Source organism: Thamnophis elegans, chromosome 7 (genome assembly GCF_009769535.1).
Source record: "Thamnophis elegans isolate rThaEle1 chromosome 7, rThaEle1.pri, whole genome shotgun sequence".
NCBI lineage: Eukaryota > Metazoa > Chordata > Lepidosauria > Squamata > Colubridae > Thamnophis > Thamnophis elegans.
The window spans coordinates 5,624,814-5,639,800 of record NC_045547.1 but is presented as its reverse complement, the minus strand read 5'-3'; the positions used below and the strand labels follow the sequence as shown (position 1 = coordinate 5,639,800).

The following is a 14,987-nucleotide window of genomic DNA, read 5'->3' as shown; positions in this document are numbered from 1 at the left end:
GTGAACTGTTGTAAGTTGAGGACTACCCTGTTTCCCTGAAAATAAGACCTCCCCGGATAATAAACCCAATCGGGCTTCTGAGTGCTTGCTCTAAAGTAAGCCTTCCCCCCAAAATAAGCCCTCCCCAAAAATATTGCAACACAACAGCTGCCATGAGGTGACCACGCTCGCCACTTCCTGCACCTCAAAAATAAATAGACCTCCCTGAAAATAAGGCCAAAGGCTTAATTCAGGGGTCAAAAGAAAATAAGACCCTGCCTTATTTTCAGGAAAACAAGGTACTTAGAATGGACAACGTTTTTTTTAAAAAAAATATTTATCTGATTCCCTAAGTTTCAACATGAATTATGTACAACTACATTAATTCTCTGTTCATATTAGAAATACTCATTCTGAACAATTACATACTTAGAAAATGAATCACTGCCTCCCAACGGAAAATCAGCATCAAATGCCCTGGTTCTAAAGGTAAACATTTCTTTCTAATCAATATTCTTAGAGTAACTTTCCTAGTAAGTACAATTACAAAGAACTTAAGATAAGATTCAGCAAGATATTCAAAGCAAGGCCTTATCTGCACAACTGGGAAAAAAATGACTAGCACTGAGCAGATTTTTTCCCCCACTTTGACGTCTCTGCTCTCATCACATAATTCTTTTCATTCTAAAAAATGATCTGCTTGGTACCTCTGCACAAATTTCCTCCGTCCAGCTTCTGAAGCCTGACCTCCTTTTCTGGGTTTTGTGCGTTTTTCCTGTTTGCTTCAGTCTTGCCAGGTTCGCGCATTCTGCACACAGGGGTTTCCTTGTACGAAAACAATCGGTGTCCCGCACTTGCAGAAGGAACTGAACACACAATGTTGCACTAAAGGTACAACTGGCAGCTTAGCATAATGGCTGGCTCTGCTCCAGTCGTAAGTCGAGGACTGCTGTACTTGTTGTGGCAGAGCTGGCAACCAATTCGGACAGTGAGGAGGTTGGAGAGGAACCGAGGCCAGTCCTGGAGTCTGGGGAAGGCTCGGATGAGGGTTCTGTGTCGGAGGCAGAGAGAGGGCCAGAGCCGTAGGCCAGTTATCAGCTGCCTTCAGAGTCAGACATCAGCGAGGCAGAAGAACAGCTGGAGCCTGTTCCCAGTGTGCGCATGCGCAGAGTTGCCAGACGAAGGGAACAGTTAAAGAACAGGGGTCGACTTGGGAGTAAAGCCAGATGATGAATGGCTTCTCCCAGAGAAAATAAAAGAAGAGCAAAAAGGCACCTCACCTTAGGCATGGGAGCCAGCTGGGTGACTTTGGACCAGTCATTCTCTCTATGACCCACCCATCTCACAGGGATTTTGAAGTGTGTGTCTGTGTGTTCGTTCCAGCATAACTCTGGAATGCCTCGAGCAAACCCAAACATGTCCAGAAGTCAAGTTTAGTTGTATCTTTTTTTGTTTTCGTGGTTCTTTATGGGATCTCCTGATATCTATTGCTTTTATGATGATCACCTTCGCCAGGCCATTCTCCAAGCCTTCTGTGACTGGCAAGATAGATTTCTTTAATTTTATAATTCCACAGTCTAGATCAGGGGTCTCCAACCTTGTCAATTTTAAGCCTGGCGGACTTCAACTGGGGAATTCTAGGAGTTGAAGTCCGCCAGGCTTAAAGTTGACAAGGTTGGAGACCCCTGGTCTAGATGACCTCATGGCAGGGAGATCGAGGAAAACCAGCACTGTACCTAATCAACAATGCTTTTTAGCTTAACTGTGATCATTACCCATGCCGTAAATTATGATCTACTGCAGTGTTTCTCAACCTTGGCAACTTGAAGATGTCCGGACTTGCTGGCTGGGGAATTCTGGGAGTTGAAGTCCGGACATCTTTAAGTTGCCAAGGTTGAGAAACACTGATCTACTGGATGTGAAATATATCTATTAATTCTCCTTTATCATCCAGCGTTGATAACCATTATATGCAAAACAAATCCATTACATGCATTTAAGTAAAAAGGGTAGCTATAGATTCCTATTTCTGCCACAGCTAAACCAAACAGCTGCCCTTGATCAAAACAGGACTCTACAGAATAGGAGTTCTTGTCTCATCAGACAAAAGTGAAATTCTATTTCTTTCTACTAATACATCAGTTCACACATTTATATGATGTGGAAGTAAACTATCCCCTTTTAATATATATTTATTATGTTTTGTCAATGGGAATAAAACACAACAGGAAAAAAAACCAGAAAAAGCATACATCCAACAGCAACAAAAGAGAAAAGGGAAAAAATGTATAGAAAAAAGGAAAAAAAGACTAATTTTCTCCCTCCCCCCCCTTTTGGGAAGCAAACTATCCTGCATCTTAGGATACCTGGATAAGCTTGGATGTGAAGTGATGCTGGCTTGCAAAAGTTGTTCAGGTACCAGGAAAAGACACTTATGAAATAGGACAGCGACACCTGCTGGCCACAATGAATATTAAAAGGATGAAAGTCTGAACTGCAGTAAATAATTTCTGATAAACACAAACACAACACGCCCCCTCCTCAAAATTTGAGGACCTGCTTAACTCAGCCCTCCAGCTCTGGCTGCTCTTCTCCTACATCATGAGCTGCAAGAGCGCATGTCAGAGGTGCCTCTGGAGAACCCCGGAGGGAAGGGGCTATCCTTGCCTTGAGGTGATGGGGAGGGGAAGCTGTTCCAGAGGAGAGGGGTTTGGGGGGGCCCTCCCATCACTCTTTTTGATAAATGTGATGAATACCTTCAGCAGGCATTCTCTGTGACCATGGATTGAGCGGGGAGAAACTGCATAGGAGAGGGGGTCTCGAAGATACTCATAATTTCTTGGTTATATAAATTTGATAAATAAATAAATACGGTAATAGATAAAATACCATATTTTTGGAGTATAAGACGCACCCTTTTCCCTAAAAAAGAGGCTGAAAATCTGGGTGCATCTTATACACTGAATACAGCATTTTTTTTGCCTCCTGAAACCCTGCCCCCTTCACCAAAATGGCTGTGCATAGCTTGTAGGTGGCTTTCAGAGAGCTCCTGGGGGCTGGGGACAGCAGAAATGTGCAAAAAACAGGCCATTTTTTGTTCAAACTTGCCCCCCCCCAGCCCCACTATAGCCCCCCTCTATAGTGTCCTTTTTCTGACGAAAAACAGGCCGTTTTTTGCTCATTTGGGGGGGGGGCATCCCCGCAGGAACACTCTACAAGCCTCCTAAGGGCTATTCATACCCTTTTTTTGAAGAAAAACGGGCCTTTTGGGGAGGTTTGCAGAGTGCAAAAACTTTTTTTTTAATTTGCCTCTTCAAAACCTTGGTACGACTTATACTCCGGTGCGTCTTATACTCCGAAAAATATGGTAACTAACTAAAGTAGGGTAGCTCTGTTCATATTGCATGTTAAAGTCTTTCAGTATATTATTCTATTTGCATTCCTATGCTTTATGAGACATTGAACAATCAGAGATCGCCATGAAAGCTTTCCTACGCAATAGATATTGGATATATTTTATCTAATCAAAGAAATACATGAAACTTAAATTATAATTTTCAACCCTATGAGGCTAGCAATGTCGAGAAAACGGGTCTCCTCCCAATTATGGCATCTCTTTCCCAAGTGGTTTTTTTTAATGTAATAGCCGATAACCTGGCGTTGCCCAGAGATTTACTTAATAGGGGGAAAATGTTCATAATTTCTAATGTTGGATTTTCCCCATTAACAGAAGGAGCCCCCTTGTGGAATACTGTGAAGCCATTACTACGGCAACTCCACTGTGTTGTGCAATAGAAGCCATTTTACAGCAGTACAGTAGAAGCCATTAGGGGTGTCTTACACCCACAGTATTTTTCTCCAGAGAGTAAGCCATCTGTGTACCAAGTTTGGTTGAAATTGTGTTCCAGAGGAACACTAGAACACACACACACACCATTTACACACACATACACACATATATGCATACATACATACACACACACACACACACACACTTTAATAACTTTCTGACACCTGACAAAACAGTTTCTTATATTCCCTAACCTGGATTCTAAATTGCCTTGAATATCACGAGGATAATTTTAATCCAAGAACACTTTTGCCACCTCTTGTGGTGATCCACAGTTAATTTCAAACTTAATCTCACAATAATCTATTTTTCATTCAGAAACTAATGATCAAACTAGTTTGCTTCAAACCAAGAATAGTAGTGGATGAAGAAGGATTCAAACCCAGATCTAGCCCCCTCATTGAATTATTTACACCAACGTGGTACAATAGGACTACTTTGCTGAAGGATAATAGCAGGAAGCCCAGTCCCAGAACTGTGTATAATTTCAACACCTACCCTGTTTCCTTAAAAATAAAACCTCCCTGGCCAATCGGGCTTTTGAGCGCATGCACTAAAATAAGCCCTCCCCCGAAAATAAGCCCTCCCCAAAAATATTGCAACACAGCAGCAACCATGAGGCGACCACACTCGCTGCCTTATGCACCTCAAAAATAAGACCTCCCTGAAAATAAGGCCAAGCGCTTATTTCAGGGGTCAAAAGAAAATAGGACCCTGTCTTATTTTGGGGGAAACACAGTAGTTTCTTTCTTGCAAATTGCTTGGAAAAATCTTCCACCATCTTGATGCTCTCCAGACATTCACAACCAATGCCAATAATTCCAAGCCAGAAAACCATGTCAAGAAGTCACAGATCGTCATAGGAGAGAGACCCCCACCGAGTCTTACATAACATTGATTGACATCTTAGGCAGCAAACAACAAAAGCACAAGTAGAGAAACGATATCTTACCTTCTTGAGACGAGACCAGAGGTGGCATGTAATCGGGGATATACTCCTTCCTCTCTTCCGCGTCTTTGCTTCCGGGCTGAGGAAACTGCAGCACATTATTCTTACTCACAGGGAAGGAAGGGATCTGATGTGCAAAAGTCATAGGTTCGATATTGAGAATGTAATCTTCCAATTCGTGCAGGTTGACCCCCATGAGCTTAAAGGCTTCACCCACATCCTCCAAAATTGGGTCTGTCCGGCCATCTGGAACGCAAATAAATGTGAATGTCAAAAAAAAAAACCCAAACCTACCAAACATTTTTAAAAAGTTAACGTATCCGCCCGCCAAACAGAAGCGGCTTTTTGAAAAAGCAGCAAGTTAAGTTGGCCGTTCAAAACTTCATTTGAGATGACCGGGGAACGCAAACATTTTTTTTTTTTTGCCTTCCGCTTCCACGAGGCTGTATTTACTTGAGGAGCTATTATCAGGATTTGATTTTTCCCTGCCTGGCTCGGCTACGGAAATGACAACCAAATTGCAATTTAGCGAGTGCTCACCAGAGCGGAAAAGTAGGATATAAAATAAATAGAATTTACTCGGAAGGCGACTTGAAATAGTAATATCAGCAGAATTTCTACTCGGGCCTGTTCAGAAGTCACAATCTCGGGGGCCAAGAATCCCCAAAGCAAGTAAATATACCTGGGTTCAAGCTGTCGATAAATATATATATTTTTTTCCATGATATATATAACATTCCATCATACACATAAACACACACACATGATATAACTGTGATGGCAAACCTATGGCATGTAGTACCCTCTCTGATGATACACGAGCCGTCACCCTAGTTCAGTTCTGCCACGCATGCACCCACACCTCCCGCCAGCCAGCTGGTCTTCAGGTCTCTGCCCTCCATGCGTAGGGGGTGGGGCACGTACGAGGGGGTGCATGCACAGGGAGTGTGCTGGGGATCTTGCACGCATGTGCGGGGCGAGTGCAGGGATCGCACGCATGCATGGTCATCACTATGATATAGCATTGTATCATTATAACCCTCCTAACTCCATAGATAGTACAGGTAGTAGCAATAGCACTTACATACCGCTTCACAAATGCTTTACTGCCCTCTCTAAGCAGTCTACAGAGTCAGCCTCTCACCCCCCAACAATCTGGGTCCTCATTTACCAATCTTGGAAGGATGCAAGGCTGAATCAACCTTGAGCTGGTGAGACTCGAACTGCAAATTCCTGGCACCAGGAGTTAGCAGAGGTAGCCTGCAGTACTGCATTCCAACCACTGTGCCACTTATGACCCCCAAATTTATGTTGCTAAGCGAGAGATTTGTTTAGTGAGTCTTACCCCCGTTTACGACCTTTCTTGCCAAAGTTGTGTAGTGAAATCACTGCACTTGTTAAGGTGAGTAACACAACTGTTAAGTGAATCTGGATTCCCCATGGACTTCGCTAGTCTGATGGTCATAAAAGGGGATCACATGACCCTGGGACACTGCAATCGTCATAAATGTGAGTCAGTTGTCAAGCAGCCAGATATAAATCCCATGACCATAGGGATGCTGCAACGGTCCTAAGTGTGAAAAATGGTCATAAGTCCCCTTTATCAGTGGCACGGTGACTTCAAATAGTCACTAAACAAATGGTTGTAAGATGAGGACTACCTACCTTTTTTCCCCTAACTACTTTTATAAGGATTATCTATCTATTTATCCATCCATCCATCCATCCATCCATCTATACCTATCTATATATCTACATCTACATCTACATCTACATCTACATCTATCTATCTATCTATCTATCTATCTATCTATCTATCTATCTATCTATCTATCTATCTATCAATCATCTATCTATCTAGGCAAATATCACTCACTCATCACGAAATCTCCAGAACCGTAAAACCTACAAACTTGAAATGTGGCCCTTATGTTCCTCTTGGCTTCTAGGTGCTCGCTAAGAAAGGATTTTTCAAAATGTCCATCAGATCATTAGTAATTCTTATACAGTAATTAACATGCTCTGATGCTAAGGAGTTCTACTCCCCCCTCCCCCCCTGAAAAGAACTCTGTTCCAACTGCCAGTTGCCTCACATTCCGTTACCTCAGTTCAAACTGACAGACGTTCCACTCCTTCACTCAGTAATGAAGGAGTGGAATACCAAACACAATACTAAATGTTGGCACCTATCAGAATGTCTACACCTTCCGTCTATGGAACTGCTGATGGACTCAAAACGGCGGGAGCGATAGTCCCTTATGTGCTTCAATCACCGGCCACCCCTGAGCCAACGGATTGTGAAACAAATTTCTCCTGCATAGCCTGATCACATAGTTTCGTCCCAAAGCACGGGTATCCAGCTAGTTCTTTATATTATTCATATTGTCTTGTATTCTTGTATGAACTGCACCAGTAGAGGCTAAACCAATTTTGTTGTAAACTTGATGTACAATGACAATAAAGGCTTTGAACTATATGTGACATTCAATGCTTAGGAATTAAATCCATAGATTTTTAACATGATATTAAAGTGGTTTGTCAAATGCCTTTTTCAGAAATGTTTGATTTGTTTTACTTCCCAGTTTGAGTGTTATAATCCTGCACTTCTCAGACTGTTCTTCACGGAAATCAACTCCAGCCAAATCACTATTTCAGTCTGAGACCAAGTTAAGATACAATAGCCATTTCCATAACAATACTAAGCTTAGGAGTGATAAAAATAACTTGAAAGACTTGGATTACCAATACACTAACGTGATATTTAAACATTACAATCTGTCTATTAAAAAAATTAATCTTCATACTCCTGATTAAAAAGTGGTTTCTATGTAATTTATCTTTTACATAAAGATATATTTTTAAAAAAGATCTACAGTTTACCCATGCCCGGTGTCCTTGAGTATCTCTCTACACAACTTAAATTGTTGTCAGGCAAAAATTTTGCAAATATTTTAGATTTTGGAATTGTTCCTGCCAGACTGCCAGCTGCCTGCAATCTGGCAGTTCGAAGCTCAGTGTCAATGTCATAGGTCATAAGAGCATCAAAAGAGAAAGTGTCTTGACTGAGCTGGTAATAGGGGCATTATTAGGAGCTGAGGTGGCGCAGTGATTAGAGTGCAGTACTGCAGGCTACTTCAGCTGACTGCTAGCTGCAGTTCAGCAGTTCGAATCTCACCAGGCTCAAGGTTGACTCAGTCTTCCATCCTTCCGAGGTGGGTAAAATAAGGACCCAGATTATTGGGGGCAAGAGGCTGACTCTGTAAAAACCCGCTTAAAGAGGACTGCAAAGCACTATAAAGCGGTATATAAGCCTAAGTGCTATTGCTATTATAAAATCACACGAGTCTCGATAGGGTATCTCTTGTAGGGACAAGTTCTCTTACAGATGGAGACTTTAGTCACTGAGAACAGAGGAGGGTAAAACATCAAGCCAGACTCTGAGAAATGGGGGTTTTTGGAGGCAGGAGAGAGGAAACCAGTCAGCCATCTGGCCAATTCAAACTGGAGTCAAGTGTAAATGAATCACTTTCTCCAGAACTGCTTCTGACCATGGAGGTTGAATCAGTCCTGATAGGGAAAGTGGCACTTGAGAAAATAGGTGAATATTAGCAGTTATGTCTCACCTGTGCTTTTAGTTGCCCTGTTTTCCTTCGGAGCATCATTCTGGATACAAACCTCTAGGCACTTGAAAGAAGGTTTGCAAAATCAATCAATCTATCTATCTATCTATCTATCTATCTATCTATCTATCTATCTATCTATCTATCTATCTACCTACCTACCTACCTACCTACCTACCTACCTACCTACCTACCTACCTACCTACCTACCTACCTACCTGACTCCTACCTATCTGTTTATCTAATTTAGAAACCACCTATCTCACAGAGAGACTCTGCGGCAGCATACAAATAAATTATGGGTTGGAAGCTTTGACTTCCTTATCTACGGATGAGAAAATGTTTCTGGACAAAGTCCCCTGGCCTCCTAATTCATTCATTCATTCTTTCTTTTCTTTTTCTTTCTTTCTTTCTTTCTTTCTTTCTTTCTTTCTTTCTTTCTTTCTTTCTTTCTTTCTCTCTCTCTCTCTCTCTCTCTCTCTCTTTCTCTCTCAGGGTTGACTCAGCCTTCCATCCTTCCGAGGTGGGTAAAATGAGGACCCAGATTGTTGGGGGCAATATGCTGACTCTCTGTAAACCGCTTAGAGAGGCCTGAAAGGCCTATGAAGCGGTATATAAGTCTACTGCTATTGCTATTGCTCTCTCTCTCCCTCCCATCCCATCCCATCCCATCCCATGCATTCCCCTCCATCCATCTATCTAATTTAGAATCTGCCTTTCTGGTTGGGTGTCTTTGGGCCTGCCACTCACTCTCAGCTCACCTTACCTCACCGGGTTGTTGTTGAGAGGAAAATAGGAGGAGGAAGGAGCATGAAATTATATTTGATGCCATAAATTATTTCTAACACTAATAAAGGCAGAATATAAATAAATAAAACAATTCTAAGTGAAGTGTTATAGATGTATTGAACTAGGAACAGTAGACACCTGTCTATTTTTTATGTTAATTAACGTCTCCCAAAGGACTGATCTTATATATTAAGTTGAAAGTTGACTTGAGATCTACATACAGCACAGACCTCTTCTCGCAGCTAAACTCTTGGAAGCCTTCATCAAACACATCAGCTCTGTGGACAGGTACATTGAGTTCACACGTGAAGATGTGAAGGAAAACAGTCTTTCCTGGACTGTGCAGTGCACATTAAGGAAGACAGAAGTCTTGACACTTTAATTTACAGAAAACTCACACAAAGAGATCAGAATTTGGCAGTTCAAATCTCACCAGGCTCAAAATTGAGTCAGCCTTCCATCCTTCCGAGGTGGGTGAAATGAGGACCCAGATTGTTGGGGGCAATAGACTGATTCTATAAAACTGCTTAGAGGGGGCTAAAAAGCACTGAAAATCAGTGTATAAGTCTAAGACCTATTGCTATCTTCATTATAAGAGGAACAAGAGCCATGGTGGCGCAGTGGTTAGAGTGCAGTATTGCAGGTAAATTCTGCCCACTGCCAGGAGTTTGATCCTGAGCGGGAAATTAGCTTGACTCAGCCTTCCATCCTTCTGAGATTGGTGAAATGAGGACCCAGATTGTTGGGGGCAAGAGGCTGACTCTGTAAAACCACTTAGAGGGGGCTGAAAAGCACTGAAAAGCGGTATGTAAGTCTAAGACATATTGCTATTTTCATTATAAGAGGAACAAGAGCCGTGGTGGCACAGTGGTTAGAGTGCAGTACTGCAGACTACTTTTGCTGACTGCCAGCTGCCTTGCAATTTGGCAGTATCAAATCTCACCAGGCTGAATGTTGACTCAGCCTTCCATCCTACTGAGGTAGGTAAAATGAGGACCCAGATTGTTGGGGACAAGATGCTGACTCTGTAAAACTGCTTAGAGAGGGGTGTAAAGCACTAAGTATATAAGTCTAAACATATAAGTTACATTAAGGAATACAAAAGCCTCAACACTTTAGTTTACAGAAAACCCACAGAAAGAGATCAGAATTTACGTTTTGTTTCTCACTACCCACTGGAACACAAAATGGGAGTGATCGGAACCCCACGTCACCAGGCTGAAGGTTTGCCTACCAGCACAGAGGAAAAAGAAGAAAGATCTAAGCATGTCAAGGAAGCCCTCAGAACTTGTGGCTATCCCAATTGGACCTTCATCAAATGAGAAAAAGATCCAGCAGGAGCTCCTCCATAACAGACAAAGAAGAGAATAACAAATGAAGCAACGTTGTCATTCCATACGTTGCCGGAATTATCTGAAAACTTCAGGAGGATTTTCAAACAACACAACGTACTGGTACACACTTTAAACCCAAGAGCACATTAGGGCAGAAACTTGTCCTCCCTAAGGATAAAACACCCAGACACAAACTGAGCAATAAGATATATGCAATACAACGCAGTGAGAGATATGCAGATCTGAATTTTGGAGAAACAAAACAACCACTTCAGCAACGCATGGCACAACGTAGGAGAACAAACTCATCAGGGCAAGATTCAGCTGTCCATCTGCATTTGAAAGACAAGGTCCCTCCTTGTTAACGGGGTTCCGTTTTTATGTTCCCCTTTTCCCCCTTTTGAATTGTTCGCCGCCCTGAGTCCTCCCGGAGAAGGGCGGCATATAAATAATAAAATTCAATTCAATTCAAAATTCAATTAATTTAACAGTTGCAGTAATTCGCTTCACAACTGTGGCAAGAGAAGGATACTAAAACAGGACATAATTCAGTTAAATGATTCGCTTACCAACAGAAATTTTGAGCTCGATTGTGGTCGTAAATCGAGGACTAACTGTATTTGTAGCTCAGGGTTGAAATTGGGGTCCTTGGTGTCTTCTAAACTTGGCCGTTTTCTTGAAGATATTTTATTAGCCAACTAGATAACATCATTGGTGCCAGTAGACTACGAGTAGCATTGAAGGAATTACCTAGCTTGGTTAATGCAAGAAAACAGCCAAGTTGAGAATGCACCAAGGATCCCTCACGATTCCGTGGTTCTAAGATCATGTCTGCCAGCGCCTTCACTACCCTTGGAGATAATCCATCTGCTCCTGGTGATTTGAACCCGTTTAGCAATAGCAATAGCAGTTAGACTTATATACCGCTTCATAGGGCTTTCAGCCCTCTCTAAGCGGTTTACAGAGTCAGCATATTGCCCCCAACAACAATCCGGGTCCTCATTTTACCCACCTCGGAAGGATGGAAGCCAACCCTGAGCCGGTGAAATGTGAACAGCCGAACTGCAGCTAACAGTCAGCTGAAGTAGCCTGCAGTGCTGCACTCTAACCACTGCGCCACCTCGGCTCTCTTTAGAGCAGACAGATGTCGTCTTCCTATTTTCTTTCCTGTTTTGACCTGCATCCCTGAGCGGCTCCTTTCAGAATAGAACAAAAACTTTATTGTCACTAATCAGCAAACATGTATGTACAACAATCAGCTGTAGAGATGGTCAACAGTATTAAGTATCTGGGGGTGCAGATAACTAACAATCTGAACTGGTCTCTCGATACGTCATCCTTAGTAAAGCGTGCAAACCAGCGTCTGTGTTTCCTGCATCGATGGGAACACATCTTTCTCCTTCTGTCCTAGCCACTTTTTACAGAGGCATAATGGAGAGCATTTTAACATCCCTGTTTGGTTTGGTGGTGGTAGCAGCCCCTCAGATAGAAAGTCCCTACAGACAGTGGTGAGGACAGCAAAGAAGATTATAGGAAGCTCGTTTCCGGTTATTCAGGATACTGCTTATAAGTGCTATGTGCTTAGAGCTCGAAGCATTGTTAGAGACCCCACACACCCACTTTACGGTCTGTTTCTGGGAGGAGGTTTCCAAGTATTTCTAGCAGGACCTCCGGATTCTGTAAAAGCTTTGTTCCCTATGCCATCCATCTGGTAAACTTGCAGGATTTGTTTTTTTTCGCCGTGTACATGTATACATCCGGACTAGACTGTGTTTTCTTCATGTCATATAATATATGTGGATATATGCATAATTTTGTATTTATTTATTTGTTTGTTTATTTTGACATGTTTATGTAGTGTATATTAGAAGTGGTGACCCTTTGAGAGCAGAATGCAACTTAATTTCATTTTAACGTAGGAATGTACGATTACTGTACATTCAATGAGGCAATAAAGTTATTCTATTCTAAATCATACATTAAAATGAAACTTCGCTGCATTCAGCTCTCAAAAGATTACATATATATAATATATACACTTTATTTATTTATTTATCAGCTCAAATACAACACACACACATATAATATAATATATAATATAATATAATATCATATATGTATGTATGTATGTATGTAGTGTCACAACCCCTGGTATGCCCAAATATTTATTTATCAGCACAAATACCACACACACACACACACACATTCTCACACACACACTCACACATACACACATACATATATAAACCATTATGCATACATACACAGTACATCACAGAAGTGAGTACACCTCCTCATATTTTGTAAATATTTAAGTATATCTTGCCAGCTGTTTAGACACTAATGGCTCCGTGTTGTGTTATTTTGAGGGGATAGCACATTTAGACTGTTATACAAGGTGCATACTCACTACTTTACATTGTAGCCAAGTGTCTTCAGTGTTGTCACATGAAAAGATATGCTTAAATATTTACAAAACGTGAGGGGTTGTAATCACTTCTGTGAGACACACAAATACACACACACACCCCTACACACAGTGTTTCCCAACCGTGGCAACTTTTAAGTTTTGTGGACTTCAACTCCCAGCATTCCCCAGCCAGCTACCTCCACTACCTGGACCGAGGCTGCCGGCGCTACGCCGCCTGGGGAATGCTGGGAGTTGAAGTCCACCCGCTCTTAAAAGTTGCCACGGTTGGGAAACATGGGCTGTTTTTTCCCTCACTTTTCTGGCGGTTGGCTTGCCCTCGGTCACCACGGCAACGCCTCTTTCCGCCTCGCGCCGTCTCCATGACAACCACCGCGAAAGGGGCACCCAGCTCCCTCCTGCCCCTTACGCCTCCGTCCCTCACTCACAGAGCTCGCAGTAGCGCCGGCAGCCGCGGCCCAAGGAGTGGAGGTAACGCTGGAGCACGTCGGTGAGGAGGTCGCAGGCGGAAAGCTGCACCGAGTCCCATCCCAGCGCCTGGCACACCTGCGCCACCGACACGCGGAGCAGCCACCGCGAGTAGCTCTCCGACATCTTCGCCTTACTGATGCTCCGGGCCCGGCAAGGCCCAGAGCGCCGCCATGGCCCCAGCGGAAGAAACAGACCCCCTCACGCCGCCGCTGCTACTGCTGTTGCAGCGGCCGCCATCTTGGAGTCGCCTGGCGGCCCCGGAGGCCGCGGCAGCCGAGCGCGGAGCGCATCGATCGCGCGCGTGCGCCGTGGCGCTCGCGTCCCATCGAGAACTCGGGCTTCGTTTCCTTCCTTGGCCTCCCTGCGGCTGTTTTTTTTTTTTTTTGGAAAGGTGGATCAAACACGGGTCCTAAGTGGGTCGTGTGAATGTGGCGTGCTGGTTTTTTTTTTTTTTGGCAGTTCTTTCTAGAGTACCTTATTTGAAGCGCCAGACTTAGCTGGGTGTCCTTACCTTAGTTTTAATTATATCCTATTTCTTTCATACCTTCTAAGTCTGGAGGGATGGAAGGAGAGAGGAGAAATAGATTATAGATACGCAGATAGGTAGATAGAGGTAGGTAGAAGAAAGGATGGATGGATGGGTAGATAGATGAAAGGAGATGTAAAAGGAGAAATATAGATACACAGATAGGTAGATAGAGGTAGGTAGAAGAAAGAGAAAGATGGATAGATGGATAGTTGGATGAAAGAAGAGATGAGAAATGGAAAGATACACAGATAGATAGAGGTAGGTAGGAGAGAGAGAGAGATGAAAGGAGAGATAAGAAAAGAAATAGAAAGATACGCAGATAGGTAGACAGAATAGGATAGATGGATGGATAGATGATAGATAGATATAGATAGAGAGGGAGAGGGGGGATGGAAGGAGAGATAGAAATAGATGATAGATACGCAGGTAGGTAGGTAGATGTAGGTAAATAGAAGACAGGAGAGATAAGATAGATGGATAGATAGATGATAGATATAGATAGAGAGGGAGAGGGGGGATGGAAGGAGAGATAGAAATAGATGATAGATACAGAGATAGGTAGATAGATGTAGGTAAATAGAAGAAAGGATAGGCTAGATGGATGGATAGTGGATGGATGGATGGGAGGAGAGATAGAAGAAATAGATGATAGATATGCAGATAGGTAGGTAGAGCTAGGTAGGAGAGATGGATGGATAGATAGATCAAATGAAAGAATCTGAACTTGCTGGCTGAGGAGAGGAATTTGGAATCATACTTTAATATGAAAGTCAGCGAATCTGTGACTGCTGCAGTCATGAAATTCCATGCTTGAAATCCTTATGAAGCTTTGATTTGGGCTTTTGCTGATTAGATAGGTTTGGTGTTACATTATAGAAACGGCTAGTATATATTATTATATTAAAGCAAAAAGTGGAGGTTTTCACGTTGCACCAAAAGGAGTCGGAAGTCCATGCTTTTTCTCCCCCTTTTTCCTCCCCAATTTTTCCTTCATTTTCATTCTTCTTCACAGTTTTGTATTTTATGCTTTGATAAACC

At 42.6% G+C, this 14,987-nt stretch overlaps 1 protein-coding gene across 1 annotated transcript in view; it reads right to left on the bottom strand.

Moving 5' to 3' along the window:
* TAF3 (TATA-box binding protein associated factor 3) overlaps window positions 1-13,691 on the bottom strand; it is a 166,637-nt gene extending 152,946 nt beyond the window's left edge. The window contains 2 exon segments of the mRNA XM_032221269.1: window positions 4,782-5,024; window positions 13,378-13,691. Of these exon segments, the coding sequence (XP_032077160.1) occupies window positions 4,782-5,024; window positions 13,378-13,543 (409 nt within the window). The 5' untranslated portion in view covers window positions 13,544-13,691.
* Between the last annotated feature and the right edge of the window lie 1,296 nt (window positions 13,692-14,987).